Source organism: Equus przewalskii, chromosome 6 (genome assembly GCF_037783145.1).
Source record: "Equus przewalskii isolate Varuska chromosome 6, EquPr2, whole genome shotgun sequence".
Classification (NCBI taxonomy): Eukaryota; Metazoa; Chordata; class Mammalia; order Perissodactyla; family Equidae; genus Equus; species Equus przewalskii.
In genome coordinates, this window is record NC_091836.1 from 31109292 (window position 1) to 31128710 (window position 19419).

The following is a 19419-nucleotide window of genomic DNA, read 5'->3' on the forward strand; positions in this document are numbered from 1 at the left end:
TTTGTTTTCTGTCCAGTCAACCTCTACCATCATCAGCTCTACAGAGATCTTAAAATTTCATGCTCTGTGGGGAGAGGTCTCGTGGATAGGGCAAGACAGGAGGTGAACCACTGAATTTTTTCTTTTTTTTTTAAAGGCACCTAACACTTGGGTGGTGTTTACTGTGTGCCAGAAATGATTCTAAGCTCTTTACACATGTCTTCTCATTTAATCTTCAAAGCAGCCTATGAAATGAGGAATATTACAATCCCTGTCTTACAGATGAAGAAATGGGAGCACAGAGAGGCTAAGTAACTTGCTCAAGGTCACACAGATGGTGGGTGGTTGAGTCAGAATTCAAACCTAAGCAGAATGGCTTGAGAGGCCTGCTCTTCGTTATGCTCAACTGCCTCTCCAAAGAGTTGATGGTTAACAAGCAAAAGAGATGAGAAGTCACATTCCACACAGACACACACAGTCCTAGGAACACACATGCACTGCCCTTCTTCTCCTTCATTCTCCCTCTCTTTCTCTCTTCCTCCTCCTTTTTCTGTCTCTTCTCGTCTTGAGAAAAGCTGCCATTTTCTGTGTACAAGAAGAGAAGATGTTGAGTGACCATTCAAGGTCTGTCGTATTTCTAGTCCCCTGTCGTTCTGTGCGTCGTCCCTGTTTCGTTGCCATCTTTCCAGTTTACAGTCAGCACTCAGACTCTAGACAGCAGGAATTATAACTTTTTGGCAAAGGCATCTGATCCACATCTGTAGTCTCAGGACAGGCAGAGTGATTAGGCTGCACCTTTTATAAGCAATGCAAATATGGTGGTGCTCCTGCCCTTTACTCAGAGAACTACATATCCCATAGTGCAGCAGGGGGAAGTTACTCTGACTGGGGTCTGAAACAGCTTTACTTGGTTTCCTGGCAGCCCCTCCCAGCAAAAGGCAGCTGCTGTAGAGGAGACACTTCCTAAAGAAGCAGGTGCAGTGTCCAGCCTCTGAGCTGTCCTCAGGGAACTGGGTGCCTGTACTTCTCACCACACCTTCTCCATCCCCTGCCAAGTTATTTGGATCAATTCCTGGAATTGTCTTTGAACTCTGGGACACGTCTTCTCACCTGTCTCATTAAAGCCTAGCGTTATCCCCTACCTTCCACCCTGCCCCATCTTCTAGGTTGTCTGTTCCATAGTTAATAGCACTCTTCCTGCTGCCCTGAGTTCAAGACAGAAGAATTGCTTCGTAAAATACACATGGATTCTCCTGGCTGAGCAGCTCTCCTAAACCCCCTCCACTGTGCTCACCCTCCAGGGCTCTGTGACAGTTGGATGCCTTTAAGAACCAAGTAGGTAAATGTGTTTGGTCATTCGGGAGACTGGGTGGAGCCCCATTAACGTGGGTCCAATTTCTGTGTGATTTTGATGAAACAGAACATCCTCATTTGTGGGTACCCGCCTTCTGCTCTCCATCTGTTTGTACATTTGACTATCAGCCCAGGAACAGAGAGGACGGCAGGCCACAGCGATAGCCAGAAGGAACGTTACCGACCTCTGAGCAGAGACGCCATGTGGAAGTGGCCCAGCCCCCACACCTTTGGTTTTTTTGTAATATATCTTGTTAAGTACCTGCAGTACTTAACTAATAGAGTAAGACGGGCTAGGAAAGGGAGAAGTCATGTATTCTGTGTTTATGATGGCTAGAAAATAGTGTACCTCCAAGAAGCGGGGTACACATCTCTTTTTCTCCCCCTTAATTTTAATCTTGATAGTTGACCAATTTGGTCAGGTGTCTTGGTCTACTTTTCTGCTAAATAAAGCGAACGTGAATGCATCTTTGATGATTCTTTTTAAGAGTAGTTTCCGTTGGACACAGGAGATTTGCTAAATGTGTATACCAACCTCTAGATAGGCCCCAGATTTTTTTCCTAATGTTTGATAATGTATTTTCTTATAATTTGCCATCTTTGAAAAAGAGTGGGGGGGTCCTGAAGGGAAATATCAAAGTAATTAAGGTTTTATCTTCTCTGAGTCTGTAGTAATGGGGAGCAGGAGTGGGAGAGATTGAGAGGGAAAGAGTGAAGTGGTGGGAGATTTGCTAGTATGATGTTTAATAGAAAGGCATTTGGAGTCGGTGAACACGGGTTTGAGTCCTAGCTCTGCTGTGCTGACTATGTGACCTTGGGCAAGTCACTTAAAGTCTCCGAATGTCAGTTTAACTATCTTTGAAAGGAGGAAAGCAATACTTAACCTCACAGGGCCACTGTGAGTATCAAATGAGGTAATAGATTTGAAAATGCGTTGGACATTGTGGAGCACTGTACACATGGGAGTTGTTACTGTTATTGTTGCTGTCATTGGTAAAATAAACTGGTAGAATTGTTGGTGTCGTCGTTCTTTTGGAAAACTCTCTCCTCCTGTGTTGCTCTACGTGAAGGCACGGTTTCTTTGTGAAGTCGGGCTGGAGGAGGAGCAGGGTAATGGGAAAGGATGCAGGGAAGCGCAGGTGGGAATGGATGGGTGATCGCAGGATCAGAACCTTCATTTTTATTCTCTTATATGTTAATCTCTGTTTAACCCTTGCTTTGCTGGACTTTTCTGTGTTCTAGGGGCTGGATTGGGAGTAGGGGAGAGGAGGGGGGAATGAGAGGGCACCGTTTCTCTCAGGATCTCACCATTTTTGAGGAAAAATCTACGTGGAATTGGAAAAGGAGTGCTGGGAGAATTTTCTTTGACTCTTTTGCTTTTTTTCTGGACTTTAGTTTCCTCATCTGTAAAATGGAGCCGAAGCTTTAAGCTCTCTTCCACCTGTTATATTTTGTGGGTCTGAAACCATAGGCGTGAAGGAATCAGCCCCTTTACAGCAAGCCCAGGTTAGCACGTGAGAAGAGCTGGGAGAGCTGAAGCTGACAGAGGGAAAATGTTAAGAAGGAGGTGCTTAGGGATGCTTGAGGATACTGCTCTGCATTTCCGTAGGTTATTCTCTCTGATTGAGAGAAATATCTCTAAAGATTGGAATGTGTTTGATTTAACTTTGTGGCAGGAAGATCAGTGGTTCCCCAGAGCATACAACCTCAGTCCTTTGCTGGTTTTGAGGAGGGGGGTTGCTCTTTTGCTTTTATGCTGGCGCTGGCACCAGCAAATGCACCCAGTGAATATAAGCACTGTGTTTTAAGTAGAGGCTTTACGCTTTCCTAGAAATGTGAGCAGCCTGTTCCCTTCTTCCCTTTAGGGCTTGAAGCACTCTGATCCCTCTCCCCTGGCTGCCCCTGACAGGCACAGCCTATCCCAGGTTGCCTGAGTGAAATGGGCCAGAGAGGAAGCTGTAGTCACTGCAAGCCGAGCGGCCTGTCCCTGCTGGGCAGGAAACCTAGAGTGATGAATGGGGCCGGATGAAGTCATCCTGCTCCTCCAATCAGGCTGCTCCGAGAGAGCCAGGGACCTCTGCAGATCCAGCCCGGCTGCCGGCTGCTCTCATGTACCTTTAGACAGAGGCTGTGAGTCTCTGGGAGTGGAGTGGGGGTGTGTGAACCGCCCGCTCCTGGCTCCTGTGTAGGCCTCAGTGAGTCTGAATGTTATTGCAAGGTGAGTGGCTTCACCGGGCGAATTCCTCTCCCTCTGCCTTCTCCACCTTGCCGTGCTGAGCTCTGGCTTTGTGGCTCCGGCACCTCCTTGCACAGCACCTTCTGCCTCCATCTGAGTGCCTGCACCTTTTTCTTGAGGTTCTCACACCCGCCCCCCCCCCCAAACCCCTAGCCTTCTCCCTTCCTGCTACCCCCAGCACTTGCTCAGCTCCCGCCAGCTGGCCTCTTCCCACATGCTCCCCTCTTCCTGACCTGTGGGTACCAGTTGGCTGGGTGATGGGAGGGCCTCCATCTCTGCGTGCTCTCCCCCAGCAGGGGGAGCCCTGGTGAGACCATCCTCCTGGGAAGAAGGACCAGGCAAGGGGAGATGCCCCCTGACTCAGCCTGATATGGGCATCTGTGGGAACACGGGCAGGCCTCCCAACTTGCTGCAGACCCTAAGGCTCTTTCCTCTCCCCCCAGCAGAGGAGGTCCCAGGGGGCCAGAGAATAGAAAGAGGTCTCTTATTTTCCCCGACCTTCCAGAGGGGTGGTTTGTTCTTTCTGGGTGGACGTTTGTGACTCTGCCTTTTCTCTCTGGATGGTGCCGCTGCTCCTTAGGCCAAGCAGAGACCATGGAGCCGGCTGACATGGCGACAGCAAAGGTAGGATGGAAATGCTGCCGGCCGCACTGTGCGTAAGTGGCTTCGCTCGGCAAGTTCTGCCTTTGGTTCACTTTTCTCTCCCCTCCTCTCCCTCAGCCCACCGCTCCTGAGCATCCAGGGGCTGTGTCAGAGCGGAGGGAAATGACGTGAGCATGAGGACATCAGGAGAGGGGAGGAAGGGCTGGGCCCCACAAAGCACACTCCTCGCCTTTATGTGCCTACAAGTCTGAGCAGGTGGGGGGTCTGTAGCTGGGCTGACTTATGTGTTTCTCTTTCTCTTTAGCTCTGCCTTGTTTTATTTTTATCCTGTCATCCCTCTCCTTTTTTCTCTCTCTCTCTCCCTCCTCTTCCTCTTCCCAGCATTGCCAAGCTTTCTTAATCCATTTGTGTCATCTCCACACTTCCTTTTCATCTTCTCTCTGCTTCTCTTTTCCCTCTGCCTGTTGTATAAGGAATGGGTGGGGTCAATGTGGGCTGGACAGTCTTAAGAGCAGAGACTGCCTCTCATCCTGCAGCAGATGTTGGCCTTGGGATTGGCGAGGAGTTTGTCTCTAAGTGGGAGATGCTGCTGTTGTCCCCTCCCACCGCTCATCTGATGCCCCAATGGAAGTGCGGGTTCGGGCACCTCTAGGGAATGGTGCTGCCCGGGTGCTCTGTTGCATGGACCCTGTAGGCACGCTAGAGGGCGTTCCTGAGATAGGTTTCTAATCTCTCCCCAATCCTGCTTGCAATCTGAAATTTGTTTTTCTGTGCATTTTTCCAAACAAGGAGCTTGAGCCATGGAGAGTGGATGGGGAATCTAAGGAGGCCTAGGCTGTAAGCCCCAACCCCAGCCCCTGTGTGCAGGGAGAGACCTGTAGTCCTTCGAGAGTATCTCAGCTCTTGGTTTGGGGACCTTCCATTTTGGCCAGATGGCAGGGTCTCCTTTCTCTCCGAGATGGAAGACTGGACGAGGCTCAGACTTCTGGAGCAGGTTGGGTACCCAATGTGTGTGTGGAAGAGAGAATGAGGTAGGAGACCTAAGCAGCAATAGTGCTCCAGGCAGCAACGTGTTAAAATGGTTAGGACAAGTCTCTGGGAATCACAGAACTGGGTTTTTGGCTCCTTTCTCCCACCCCCACATGCTGTGTGATCTGATCCAAGTTACTTAACCTCTCTGGGCTTTCATCCTCTAGTTTGCACAGTCGTGAAAATTACCTGCATCTGTTGTTTTAACTAGCTTAGATCTGTCAAATACTTCATTTTCTCTGCAGAAAGGAGCTAGGGAGAGCAAAACTAAATGAGAACGGGCGTCCTGGACTCCCTCCTCGGTCCCTCTTCCCCTCTGTTTTCCCTCCTTCCACTAAAATTTGCGTATGCTCTTTGAGCATGGATGGTGCAAGGTGCTGTACCCTCTTGGCAGTGTGCAGTGGCAGCCATGGGAGCAGGCATCTGCAAGTATGTTTGGATCCAAAACAATTTGCTCCAAGCAGTTTGCCGTCTGGCTGTAATGCTGCGTGATGTCAAGTGGCATCTCTTGCCAGGCTTACCACTTACAAACCTCCTAGTCCACTAGCTCTTGAAGTTGTAAGGGGTTGAGATCAACCAGCTGGCTCTGCAGGGGTGGCGGTTGCAGGGGGGGATGCTCTGGGCAAGGTGTAGTTGGGGGATTGGGCAGTTACTTGGCAGTTTGGAGTTTGGAGATGTGTTTATGTTTGCATTTGCATATGGACGTAGAAACAGAGACCGCTTTATTTTTCTTAGGCCCTGCCATCCCGTAGTCCAGGTTGCAGATTATCTAATTAGACCTGGAGCTGGACCATTCCTGAGACTGCCATTTACTTTCAGGACCTTGACCACAAGAGGGAACCTGATTGGTCATGGAAACAGATGCCATTTCACCCAAGCAGTGTGATCTTTTTCTTCAACTTTCTGCAGCCCAAACCTTTTGGAGGGAGTTTAGTTCAGGAAGTTTTCGGTCTGGGCCCAGAACCATTAAGGTCCTAGGATGGACTTGAGAAGAGAGTCCTTGAGCCTCTCTCCTCTGTAGGCAGAACTTTGTATCTCTGGGCATTTTTCTGGGGAGAGTATCCATGGCTCTCCTCAGATCTTCAGAAGGCTTATAACTCAAAAATTTGGAGAACCTTTCACTGATCAAGATGCTCCCTTGGAGAGCCTGTTTGCATTTTGCAGCCCAGATACATAGAGAACCTGTATGTTATGGCTGCCGTACTGAATATCTGAGAATGTGTAAAAGCAGCGGAACTGCTGAGTGAAAGTTCGTATTGTGACTTATTGGTAAGTCATTTACATGGTTTGGATATTATTTTTTTGATGTCTAAATACATGTAAATGCATCCACCTTAGCTTAGCCTTTCTCCTTTTATTTCTGAGGTACTGTTCCCCGCATTTTCCTTAGACCCCAATGTATGGGGTCCAGTTATCCCAGAGTGAGATAGCTTTTGGGTGGGGGTGTGGTCAGTCTTGATGACCACTGCCTGTCCATACTGTGCTCAGTTCATGGACGGGAGTTTTTGGAGCCTGACTTCAGCTCCTGGAACCTGGGCTTTGGGGCCCTGTTGTTGCATCACTGGGGTTCTCCTCTTTTTTTTTTTTAAGGTTGTGATTTCCAACTGGGGCCATCTGATGTCCCGACATGACTTGTTAAGATACGTAGATGATAAATTGTGTTCTGAGAGTTTCTATTTCAACCTTGAGAACAGAGGTTGGTAAGCATTCATTAATCGATTAATTCCATGAATGTTTATTAAATGCCAATTAAAGGCCAGCAGAGGGTTCAGTGTGGGGGTTTCAGTGGCTAGCATACGGCCACTGTGCGCAGTTGCTCTTGCGTTCTTGGGGGAGACAGATGAGTAAACAAATTATGATGGCAGAAGGTAGTGAGGGTTGTCACAGAAGTGCAGGTCAACAGAGAAGCACAAAGAACTGTTTGATGTTGCCTGGGCAGGCATGAGGGCTCTTTAAAGGAAGTGACATTTGACCTGCAACCTGAAGCGCGGGTGGGAGTTTATCAAGTGGACAAGAGAAGAGAGGTGGTCTGCTTGTGATTTGGAGTTGTACGTATTTGGGCTCAAATGCTGGCACTGCTACTTTCTGGCTTTGCCAACTTGAGTGAGTTATTGTGGCTTTTCCTAGTGTCAGTTTCTTCATCTGTAAGTGAGGGTGATACCATCGGCCCTGCAGGATTGTTGGGGGGATGAAATGAGACAACGTAGGTAAAATGCCTGGCATGCCATAGATGTTCACTGAAGAGTAGCTAGGCAGGAGGAGGAGACAGCTTGTATGTGGAAAAGCCCAGGTCACTATAAGGAGTTTGACATGATTGCAGTGTTGGGTGCATGTGGAAACAGGAGGCAATGATGAAACTGGAGACAAGAGCAAGAATTGACATACATGACAGTACTAAGATTATGTCAATACTGGGAATAATTGAAGGATTTTAAGATATCATCAGATTGGCTCTGAAAAGTGCTCTCTGGCTATAAGGTAGACAAATAACTGATAATTGCCTCGTTTTGCTTCATCTCTGACATTTTTTTTACATATCTGTCTTCCCCTACTAGACTATACATTTTTTTTTCTTTGCTGAGGAAGATTAACCCTGAGTTAACATCTCTGCCAATCCTCCTCCACTTATATGTGGGTCGCCGCCACAACATGGCTGATGAGTGGTGTAGGCTGCACCTGGGATCCAAACCCGTGAACCCAGGCTGCCAAAGCAGAGCGCATGAAACTTAACCACTACACCATGGTGTTGGCCCCATAGACTATAAGTTTTTTAAGGACAGGGTTTGTATTTTTGCTTTTTAAGTCACAAAACCACTAGAATCTAGCCTATTACTTGCTGTATGATAGATGCTCAATAAATATTTGGTGAATGAACGAAAGAGTAGGGGAGGGTGAGAACAATGGCAAACCTAAAGATGAGAATTGAAAGGCAGTGAAAACTGATAGCAGGAAACAAACTCTTGTGAGACTTAGGGAGCTGGAATTGACATGACTTTATGCCTAATTAAATGGGAGGTGGAAGAGGAGGAACGTAGGATGAATTCCAGGTGTCTGACTCGGTGACTTGGTAGTTGGTCGTGCCATTTATTGAGATAGGCACAGGAGGTCAGACTCAGAAGGAGGACAGTAAGGAGTCTCACTTGTTCATGCTGGCTCGGAGATGCCCAGGAGACATCTAGGTGAAGGTGTTCGAGAACAATTAGAAATTTGCGTCTGAGGTTAGGGGAGTGGTAACAGTGGTATATATCTATTTGGGAGGCACAGGCAGAGCTCCAAGGCATTGTTAAAGCATTCAAGACTAGATTATGTCATCATAAGGAAAAAAACTTGAAACGGTGGGTGGGGATGAGTGTTAACTATAAGACTTAATCATGGTGATCATTTTGCAATATGTACCTGTATTGAATCATTATGTTGCACACCTGAAACTAATATAATGTTATACGTCAATTACATCTCAAAAGGAGACTAGATTAGGAACATCTGTAACCCAGATGGCACCCTGAGGACAAGGGAATTATTGGAGAAGCTTTTCAGATCCCCCTCACAGCGGCTAAGAGGGGAGGCTCCTCTTGTAGTGGAACGTGAGCTCTTAGAACTGAGAAGCCCTCTTCACAGGGGAGTCTGAACTTGTGGATTTTATAGAGAAACTGAAAAAAGTTGGTGGACTGACACAGAATTGCCAGATATTTATTTTGCCTGTAAAAGGTAACAAAACAGAACTAAAAAATAAAACTACTGCCACCATCATTTATATTTAGAGTGTTTTAACGCAAAAATTTAAAAGGATGTGGTATCGAAAATTAAAAATTCAGTATTTTTAGCTTTTTGAAACTTAGCACGTTGCCCTTATTTTTTTCAGTTGTCCATGGATCCACATAAAAACGTCATGGTACACATCAGCACGTGGGTGCCCCTGAACCATCAAAGGTAGCTTGTGGCTTAGCGTGGAAGGATACAGGTGCATTTACTGAGTACCTCTGGTCACAAGACAGATGGAACCTGAGCTCTTAGGTTCACTCATGATTATGCCAGTCTCCTGTTTGTTGTGATGTTGAGAATATGGTACGTATGGAGGCCTTAAACATGTTTGAGCACTCTTTTTTCAACCTTAAGGCACTGATGAGAACATGTGCTGATGGTAGGAAATGAAACTTCAAAATCCAACCCATTAGATGCAGTCTGCTCCATCCAGATAAACCTCTATTTATTGGCAGTGACGGTAGCAATATGTTCCGAAGGCACTATTTCTGGACACCTGTCATGCAAATAGGAAGTTCTTGTCTCTGTAAAGGATGATGACAAATATTGGATCCTTTTTCTGGCTAACTCTTTTGTGTTAAGAACAGACTAATTAAGAAATAATTATCACAGGCAGGCTTAGTATAGATTAGCTGAGAATATTCACCATTACTCGTTCGTTGATTGAAAAATTGGCATAATGATTACAAACCTGTGTTCATTTTGGAAAACAGAAGTGCTCTGTCCTTCTGCTTGTCTGTGCCTCTCTTACGGGACGCACTGCTTCAAACTTTACGTTAGAATTACTTATCGTAACTACTTAGTGCCCATGTCTTATTTTCCTTGTTTGACTGTAAACTTTCAGAGATCAAGGAGGATGCTGGATTTACCCTTGAAACATCATCATGATTTGCCTCCGTCATGAACGTATTAGGCACTTGAGAAGTGTAATTGTTGTTGAATAAGTAAATAGCTGACTGATCTAACCCAAATATCACAAAATAAAAATACAAAAATATCCCCAACAAAATAGGAAAAATTAGAAACTTTGTTTAGGTAAAGGAGAAAAAAATTAGATCAGGAACCATAGAAATGGAGACTGGGTCTAGCCGTAGGGTAGTGGTGGTCTGTGGACGCTGGTTGGGAATAGTCATAATAACTGTTAAAATGTGTTGGCACCTGCTCAATACTATGCCGTGTGTTGTGTCATTGACTCCTCCTAACAACCTTATGGTTGTGGTCATCATTACCTTTTTTTCTTTTTTTAATTTAATTATTTTATTGAGGTCATATTGGCTTATACCATTGTGTAATTTCAGGTGTACATTATGATTTATCAGTTTCTGTATAGACTGCATTATGCTCACCCCCAATAGTTTAGTTTTTATCCATCACCATATATATATATATGCCCCTTTACCCCTTTTGCTCTTCCCAGTCCCCTCCTCTTTGTTAACCACTAATCTGTTCTCTTTATCCATGTTTTTATTTATCATCCACATGTGAGTGAAATCATGTGGTGGTTGTCTTTTTCCGTCTGGCTTATTGCGCTTAGCATAATACCCTCAGGGTCCATCCGTATTGTTGCAAATGGTATGATTTTGTTGTTTTTGTTGGCTGAGTAGTTTTCCATCATCACTGTTTTATTTATTTATTTATATTGTTTTGGTGAGGAAGATTGGCCCTGAGCTAACATTCGTTGTCAATCTTCCTCTTTTTGCTTGAGGAAGATTGTCACTGAGCGCCCCACTGTTTTATACGTGGGATGCTGCCACAGCATGGCTTGATGAGTGGCGTGTAGGTCTGCGCCCAGGAGTCGAATCTGTGAACCCTGGGCTGCTGAAGCAGAGTGCACGAAGTTGACCACTATACCACTGGGCTGGCCCCCATCATCAGCTTTTTGTAGATGGAGCCGAGGGTTAGAGAAATGAAGTAACTTGCTCAAGGTTACTCAGTTGTTAAATATGGATTTGAACTCAAGTCTGATTCCAGAGTCCCTGTGCTAGACCACAGTACACACCTCTGGGACTAGTGTCAGGCCCGTGTCATTAAGAATGCGGTCTTTGTAGACTTGTCCTATCAGCAGGCAGTTTCTCTGCCAACAAGAGATTCTTGTCGTGTCCTTGGCCAGGAGACTTTCACTGTTCAAATGAGCGAACACTCAATTCATCTGTTTGTTAACGGTAATTCTCATGTGTAACTTAGTTGGGAAAGGAGAAGTCTCCGTGTGGTGGGTGGAGAGCATGCAGCAGTTGGCTGTGGGTGTATGGGTGCTCCCTCCCCGAGAGAACCTGAGTTTATAAGCACCCTCCAGGGTCCCTGACACCATCAGTCACCCTGGATTTCTCCCGAGAATAAACCAGGAGGAGCGGGGCGGGTAATTAGAAATCTGCCTTGTTTCTTCCATCTGGCAGTAGAGAGATTTTCTTTTGTTATGCACATAATTAGCATGAATGAAGTCAGGCAGCGTTCCCCTCTCCTGGTTGGTGGGGTTTCTCTGAGGTGTGTGCATCTTTCCTGACAGGAGGGCGTTTGCCTCCTAGGGGCTGCCCTTCTGTCTAGCAGCAGAAAGAGTTGTGATGCAGGACACGCTAATGAGGGAGACATACAGATAAACCAGCAGCGAGTCAGGCGGTCGGGTGTTCAGGAAGCCTGGGAGCGATTTTAGAGACGAAGGGGAAAGTAGGATGGAGAGAGAGAGTCCTCTTTGGGATTTCCATTGCCAGACAAGGCAGGGCCAAGGAAACTCTTGTCTCCTTTCATCAAGCCAGGAAGTCTCCCTGGAGAAGGGATGTCCTGGACTGCCTCAACAGAGGGAGAGAGAGCACTTAGCTGGGTTCAGCACTGAGGTGAGCAAAGGAGGTAATTCCATCCTGGCCTGGTAAGAAGGAGAGTTCCTAGGTTGGAGTGAGGTAAGGGCTGCGGTGTTTGTGGAACCCAGGCACAGGGCTTTACCTTTTGGCTTTTCCTCTTCTCACGAACTACCACCTGTCTTGTGGGTAGGAGAAGCTACTAGTAGTGGGAAGAGAGCTAGACCTCCCTGGTCCTCAGTTTCTTCCTCTGTGAGACGTGGTTTGGTAATACCTCACTGGGTTGTTGTGAGAATCACATGTCATAATGTATGGGAGACTGCTTTAAATTCCAGCATAGACAGATACCCATCTGTGGAAGCCGCTGGCCGCCTCCATCCTGTCTTCCTCTCTCTCCAGTCAACTGTGTTGGTGAAGCAACTAGGGGCGGGATGAAGCCAACTGGAGCTTGACCTTACCCATCCTGTTGGTTGCCTGAAGGAACATTCTGGATTAGCAGATTGTGAAGGAGGGGCAAAGAAGGATGAGGGAGGGAGGCAAGTCTGTCCATTTTCCATTTTTTAACTCCAGTACCTTAAGTGAATCCCTGGGGTCATAGAGGCAGAAGGAAACATTCTTGAAATGAACAGAACCCTGCTTGCTCACCACACAAGCCTCTCCACGTCTGCTGCCCTGTGGCCTGTGCGGCCCGCCCTCCCTCCCTACCGTGGACTGGACGGTGGGGCTGGAAGGCAGGGGTGTGCGCAGGTCCCAACGTAGGAGGGGAGGGGCGGGCTCGGAGGCTCCCGGCTGGGAGCTGACACAGATGAACAGACCAGAAGGCAAGGCCAATGCCTGCAGCCCACACTGTCACCCCAGAGCCAATGACTAATAGTGGCAGAGGGTGGGGAGGGGGGTAGGAGGGGACAGGGAAGTGGTGGGGAGCACCTGATCGGCGCAGCTCTGGCCATCTGCCGTCCACTCACACAGGCTCTATTGACTGCAGTTTGGAATTTGGAAGAGCATTCTGGCTGGAAGACCAGGAGGAGGCTTGTTGAAATAGAGTGTTTAGGAGGCGCTCCCTCCTCCACTGCTTCTCTCTCGCTAGCTTCCTGACCTCCAAAATGCTCCTTAAATATAACACTCTGAGCGCCTGACCACTCCCCTGCCTGACTTGGAGCTTTGATTCCCCAACGTGTGACTGCAGCGCTGCTCTGCCCCAGTTTCGCCAGCTCCTAGAGGCATGCAGCCCTGCCCTGGTACTGCGGCAGCTCTCCTCTCCTCCGGAGGAGGGACAGAGGGAGAGCAGCACAGGATCCAAGAACCTGAGATAGAAGGAGAGCCTCAGGGAGCATGGCGACAGTCTATTTTCTGCTCCAGATTTGCTCCCAGTGACTTCCCAAGGTCATGAGGAGGCATGAGCTTCTAGTGGTGGAAAGAGCCACTGATGGGAAAGTGAGAGTCAGAAAGTCTGAATTCTCCTGTGGGTCCACAGCTTCCAGGTTTCCCTTGGCTGGGGGCCTTGGGTGTCTGCTTATGAGATCACGAGCAGTATGCTGTGGCTGAAAGACCTCTCTCACCATTCTAGTCCCTACTTACGGATGAGGCAAGAAACACCACTCGTGTTTTTGTTGGATTAGGAAAGGAACAGTACCGGGCTGGGTGAGACCTTAAGGCTCGTAGGACGCCAAGAGAAAGCCAAAGCAGGTAAATTCAGAAAGGAGCTTTCCCAACCTTCATTCCAAACCCAGTAAGTTTGGAAGAAACTCTTGTAGCAAGAAGCTTGGAGTCATACAAACCAATCTTAGGTTAATCACATCTTGTAAACACAACAAACTTTTGAATATCCATAAGCCTGGGAAGGCCAATTTTTTGAACTTAGGTTTTTGAAAATGCAGATAACACAAAACATTGTCATAGTTGATCCCTCCCCTACCACCATCCTGCCCTTTCATCAAGTTTGTTCACAAAATCCCAAAGGAGAAGATTGGTATCAGTTGTTTTCTAATTACTTATAAATTTTTTTTGCTAAATACTGAATAGATACAAAGATTATTTATAAAACATTAAATATGTGTAAAGTACATAGAAAGAAGAAACAACAAACTTCTTACCTATCCTGCTGACCCCATTGTCTTCCCCACCCTTCAGAGGTGACCACCTTTCTGAATGTTCAGTCTGTCGTTTCCTTGATTTTCCATGTTATAGACACAGAATATCTATCTATACAGATAGAATGTCAGATATTCTGTATCTTTATGGATTTAAAGTATTTATCTGTCTTATGTGTTTGTTCTATAGCTGTATATACATGGAATCATACTGTAAGCATCTTTCATTGATTTGCTTCCTCTGTTTAAGATTGTTTCTGAGATTCGTCCACTTTCTTGCATGTGTCAGTAATTTATAAAATTTCTGTGTGCTATTGCTGTGTATTATCCCCCTTTAAGAAAATACCACAGTTATTTATCCTTTCTGCTGTTGGTAGACATTTGTTTTGTTTCCAGGTTTTTTGGTTTGTTTCTGCAAACCATGTTGTTACATATAATGCTGTCTGAAGTTTCTCTTGTACATCTCCTGATGTGAGATAGAACTGTTAGGTGTTAGGGGATTCAGTTCTTCAACTTTACTAAATAATACCAAATAGTTTTCTTAGATAATCGAACCAACATGCACTTCCATTAGCTCCTTTCCAACCTTGATTTTGTTAGACTTTTTAGTTTTTGTCAATCAGATGGGTATGAGGTGGCACCTCATTGGAGTTTAAATTTGCATTTTCCTGAGTACTATTGAGGTTGAGCACCTTTGTATATATTTATTGATCATTTGCTCTTCTGAAAGTGCTTATTCAAATAATTTGTCTTTTTCTTATTGACTTGTATGATTTTAATAAATTCTGTGAACAGTTCCTTTTTCAATTACATGTGTTGCAAATATCTTCTCCCAGAAGAGCCTTGTCTTTTCCCCCTCTTTATGATCAGTTTGGATGATCAGATATTCTTAATTTTACTGTGGTTGAATTTATCAGTCTTCTGCTTTCTGGCCGTTGTTTTTTGTGAATTGTTTGGGAACTCTCAGGCAACAATCTGTGTGAGGATCCGTTTGTAATTGTGATTTATCAGGGGAGATTGTTTTTCCTCCTCCATTCACTGCCGAGGCTTAAGACAGGGAGTTGTCCTTTTAGTTCCTCAGCAGCATTTGTGAGTTTCTTTCAAGTTCCGTCTTCGGGTGAGGGCACAGCCAGCAGGCCCACCTCATGAGGAGGTCTCCTCTTACACCTGTCGCATTAGTGGGCTGGGACGTTGTTGTCTCTTGTCAGCTGTGTTCTGTGAGGCCATGAAAACCGCAGGCCAGCTTCACAGCTTCTGCAAACGCCCTCTCTAGACCACTCATCCACAAGGCTTTCCTTCCTTTTCTGGGTTTCTGCCCTTACCAAGTTTGTAGCCTCTAAATATTCCTTACTGTGTTGATAACTTATCAAACATTTTAAAAGAATTTCTTTTTTTTTCTATCTAAATGTTTTATTTTATTCAGCATTTTTAGTTGGTTTCAGCAGGAAGGTCCATCAGGATATCTAGTCTGCCGTATTGCAGTCTTTGGAATTTAGTTTTGTCTAAAAATTGTTGCCCTTCCTGAAATAGGAATATCAAGGACCAGCCGGATTGCAGAGTCCGGCAGGAGCAAGAGAATCAGAATGCACCTGCCTGATCGTTACTCTGCGTTTCCACCCCAAGAGTAATCTGGAATTACTCTTACAGGTCAGGGGACTTTTCAAACTGTACAAAACAGACTGCCCTCTATGAGAAGATAGAAGAGGGAAAATACAGGAAATGAGAAATGTTTCTTCATGTTGCTTGGTCTTGTTTTTTTAATTTACTTCAGGGAGAGACAGTGATCCCGTGGCTCGTTAAAGCCATGTTTGGATCATAATTTGAAATTTTCTTTATGGACCACAAAAATGGAGCTGGGTTCCCTGGGTTCAGAAACAAGAAAGAGTCAAGGGGAATCCGAGGCAGACGATTGTCTCGAACCCACCAGGCTCTCCTTTGTTCCTTCCGTGGTGGCATCCCTCACATACACACATTGACACTCCAGCCAGCTAACTCATCAGCAACAGAAAGAAGCAGCTCGCTTGATTGAGTCTCTTTTTTACCTGTTGCCTGGATTCTTTTTGTCCTGGGAGCATGTGAGGCCTTATAAATCAGCCTGTCTGATAGAGAAGATTGTTTTATAAGCATCCATTGTTATTAAGAGAGTGGGTTTGGAGTTGGACATGTCTGCATCCAAATCCCAAGCTTGCAGCTTGTTGGCTGTTTGGCGTTAGGCAAATCAAGACACTGCACCCCTTATACTCTTTAGCTGCATTATCTGAAAAATAATGATAGTTACTACTTCATAGTATAGATGTGGGATTAAGTGAGATAATGCATGTAAAATGCTTAGCACGATGCCTGACATAATAAGCCCTTAATAAATTCTTATTAACTTACCACAACTAGAAGGACCCACAACTAAAATATATACAACTATGTAAAATAAAAAAAATTCTTATTAATAGTTGCTAAGGAGAGTTGAAAAAAAAAGAGTAAAAGTTAAAGAATTTTAACACTGTAATAATGTGTTTCTAATGTGATACTTGGAAAGCCTTGATCCAGGTCTTAGGTGTTACCTGTGATCAGAGCAGTTGGTGGAGCAGGAGGAGAATATTCTCATTTACCTGGAACCCTCGAAGTGGCATTTGTCTAGGGGCTGGGTCATATGTCGTGGGCGGCCCCTCGAGTAAATTATCTGCGTCATAAAGGAGAATTCTGTGCACTTCTGGAATCTGTTGCACCTGCAATACCTGTCCTGACAGTGTGGCCTGAGTCCAGGCTCAAGGAGCTTTAAAAACATAATCGCAAATGTATTCAGAAGTCTTGAAAGCGTTTCAGTGTTGTCTGGCATGAGGGCTGTGGATGGAAGGAAATCTCATAGCCTAGGGCTGCTTTGGGAGTACATCTTTGAAAGCTCAGGATGCCTTAAAGAGTGTTTCTGCTGGTCCATCTGGACACTGGAGAGAGACTGCAGTGTTTTAGTTCGGTTTGAATAAGGTCATTTCCATTAAACACTTGCTTATGGTACCCCTACTGTACGCAAGCCCTCCTAGTCAGCGGGAGACTGAGCTGAATAAGATACATAGTCCCTGTCTTCATGGAGTTTACCATGAAAAAAGAGGAAGACAGATAATAAGTAATTACAATGAGTGTTATCAACGGGGACCTGCACTCCAGTTTTTCTTAAGAGCATTGCTTTAGAAGGTCACGTATAGATGATATACATGCAACACATATGGATGTCTGTAGATTGCTTTGGGGCAAGTTACAGGGTAAAGGCTTATTCCGGTTCAGTTGAAGGTTGCTATTTCGTAATTAATCTCATCTTTGTTCGCTCTCACCCATCTGCATTACTGACTCAGATAGTCAGTAATCTAGGGGAGGACAAAAAGGACTCACACAGCTAGGGAAGTTTTTGGGGGTGGAAGTACTGGGGCCCAGCTTGAAGGATTTTAAGAGGGGCCTTTCCCTGACTCCCATGAATTGAATGTTCCCACTGAAGTTGAAAATCTCAGTCCCCCCTCACTGGATGGTGTGCTTGGTCTGAATCTTCTTGGAGCCCTGTGTTGGTGATGAGATGCTGTTTAAATCCTACACCAGGCCTTTGTAGCCACCTTAAAAGGATCCCTGGCCCCAGGTGACTGGGGGCGCTGCTGGGCCACCGTAAGTTGCTGCCTCACCACGCGCCCCAGAAGTCGCGGCAAGGCAATTTCCCCAGCAGGGGAAGAGAACTGTGTGTTCTGTGTGCTGTGAACTGCTCAGGATCTGCAGCCAGCCCTGCTCGCCCCGCCTTGCTGGGGAGAGGGTGAGCATTCTATTTAAGGTGGTCTCGTGCTGCTCGCTGCCTTCGGACACCTAGGCACTCAGCAACCGGCCTTTCAGGTCTGTGCAGCTTGGATTCCCAAGGTTTGCTTTGAGGTTTGCTTCGCGGAGGGCCCGGGGTCAAGGCTCCCCTCCCGGCTAGGGGTGGGGCATTTTAACCTTTTGGTGGATGCCCATGCCAGTGCTCATCTTCAGGTATTTCTGACCCTCTCCTCCCCCTTCTCTGAGACCACATTCCCCACTCACCCTCTCCCTGACTTTCTGTCCCGTCCTGGGACAAAACATGTGCTGTGTCTTTAAATGGGCGGAAGTGGCTGGCAGTGCTTTGCTTGGGTACTGCATTGATTAGGAGATTATATGGAGCTGCGGGAGCTGCCGCCTGGGGGAAGAGAGGTGCAGGTTCTGCTAGGTTTTTGCTCTCCTCCTGGGCTCTCCTTGGGTTCTTTCCCCAAGGCTGCTCTGAGCCGGCGTGAGGTGAGGGTGGGTGGGTGGCCGGCCTGCCTGCCTGTTGACAGCAACTCCAGGGCTTGTTTTGTAGCCTTGCCAGCATTACCCATCTCCATCAGAAACTGGCAGTGGCAGCAGCAGCTCGGGCAGGCAGCTCTAGCCCCGGGCTGGATTTGCAGAAGCTGTCCTTCGCCTCCCAGCCCAGCTCTGGGCTGGGAAAGGGGGAAGAAGGGAAGGCAGCAGTTCTTCTGGCTTGCTCTTTCTCTCTCTCTCTCTTCTTTCTCTTTCTGAGTTCAAGTCACATTACATGGGATTCTGTTCTTTGGGGACTTCGTCATCTTTTCAAATATGTCCTGGGACCTCCGGAGCTGTAACGGGGATGCTAAGGACACGGTCAGTGGATTATCGTGACTGTACTAATGAAAGGATTCAAGCTATCCTGGTAAGTGGAGGAGGGATAAGCCACCTTGCTCTTCCGTTATCTTTCTTCAACCCTGTGTTCCTCCCAGCACCTCAGCATCCTCAAGAGGTCTCCTTCGCACAGGCCCGTCTCCCTAGACGGGTATCAAGGGGTTAAGATGGGGGCCACACTCTCTACAAAGTTGGGTTACCCTCTGTGGCTCACCCCAGCTTCTGCACTGCAGTGTTTTCTGCCAGCATCTTCCTGGGGGAGGGGTTTTGTGGAAGTTGGGGGGTTGTGGAGAGAATCAAACTGCAGCTGAAAGAGTCCAACTTTGAGAGGGCTGAGGGGTGGTGCGCACTGAGGGAACTTCATCGGGAAAGATCCTTTCACGAGGTCCTGTGTGTCTGCATCACGCTGGTGCTGCAGTTATACCCTCCCGACCCAGCCGGACGTCCTGAAGGGCCCTTCTCACCCGGCTCATTGGGGCACCCTCACCTTCCGTGGTAGTCTCCGACCTCTTAGAAGCTTCTCTCTGAGGAGGGAGTCATGAGGGGCCAGGCTCCAACCTCTAGCATGCCTGGCGTCCGAAGGAGAGTGGACCGCCCCCACTCCCACGCCCACTGCACACACACACCTGGGGGCTTTGCGGGTGCCTCTTCCTGGGCTTAATGTTGCGATAGTAAAGCCGCCTCTTGCTTGCAGTGTAGGGTAGCTATATTGAAGCTGCAGAAGCAGTCGGAATATTTTTACCTCCCATTTTAAATATGAAATTCTTAACCTCTCCCTCTTTTCCTTTGAATCAGATGGGTGGGTGAATTGGCTTTTTATCTGGTTGAGAAACTGGAAATTTTGCTTGGAAAACTTTGTCGTACCAGAGATCCAGTACTCCCTGCAGGGTGGCGTGTGCAGCTTAGAGGAGAAAGG

The 19419-nt window shown here is 46.7% G+C and overlaps 1 protein-coding gene across 38 annotated transcripts in view; it reads left to right on the forward strand.

Moving 5' to 3' along the window:
• Nucleotides 1-19419, forward strand: part of GRAMD1B (GRAM domain containing 1B) — a 227559-nt gene that overhangs the window by 116813 nt on the left and 91327 nt on the right. For 4 of the 38 annotated variants that reach the window (XM_070625101.1, XM_070625098.1, XM_070625094.1 and 1 more), the window contains exon 3: nt 9063-9130. The exons of 25 other annotated variants lie outside the window; for them this stretch is intronic. In XM_070625101.1, coding sequence (XP_070481202.1) covers nt 9069-9130 — 62 coding nt within the window. In that variant the 5' untranslated portion in view covers nt 9063-9068. Of the gene's footprint in view, nt 1-3411; nt 3551-4148; nt 4193-9062; nt 9131-17514; nt 18535-19419 lie in introns of those variants that run through there. 9 more of the 38 variants (XM_070625103.1, XM_070625102.1, XM_070625104.1 and 6 more) reach the window with 7 other exon arrangements.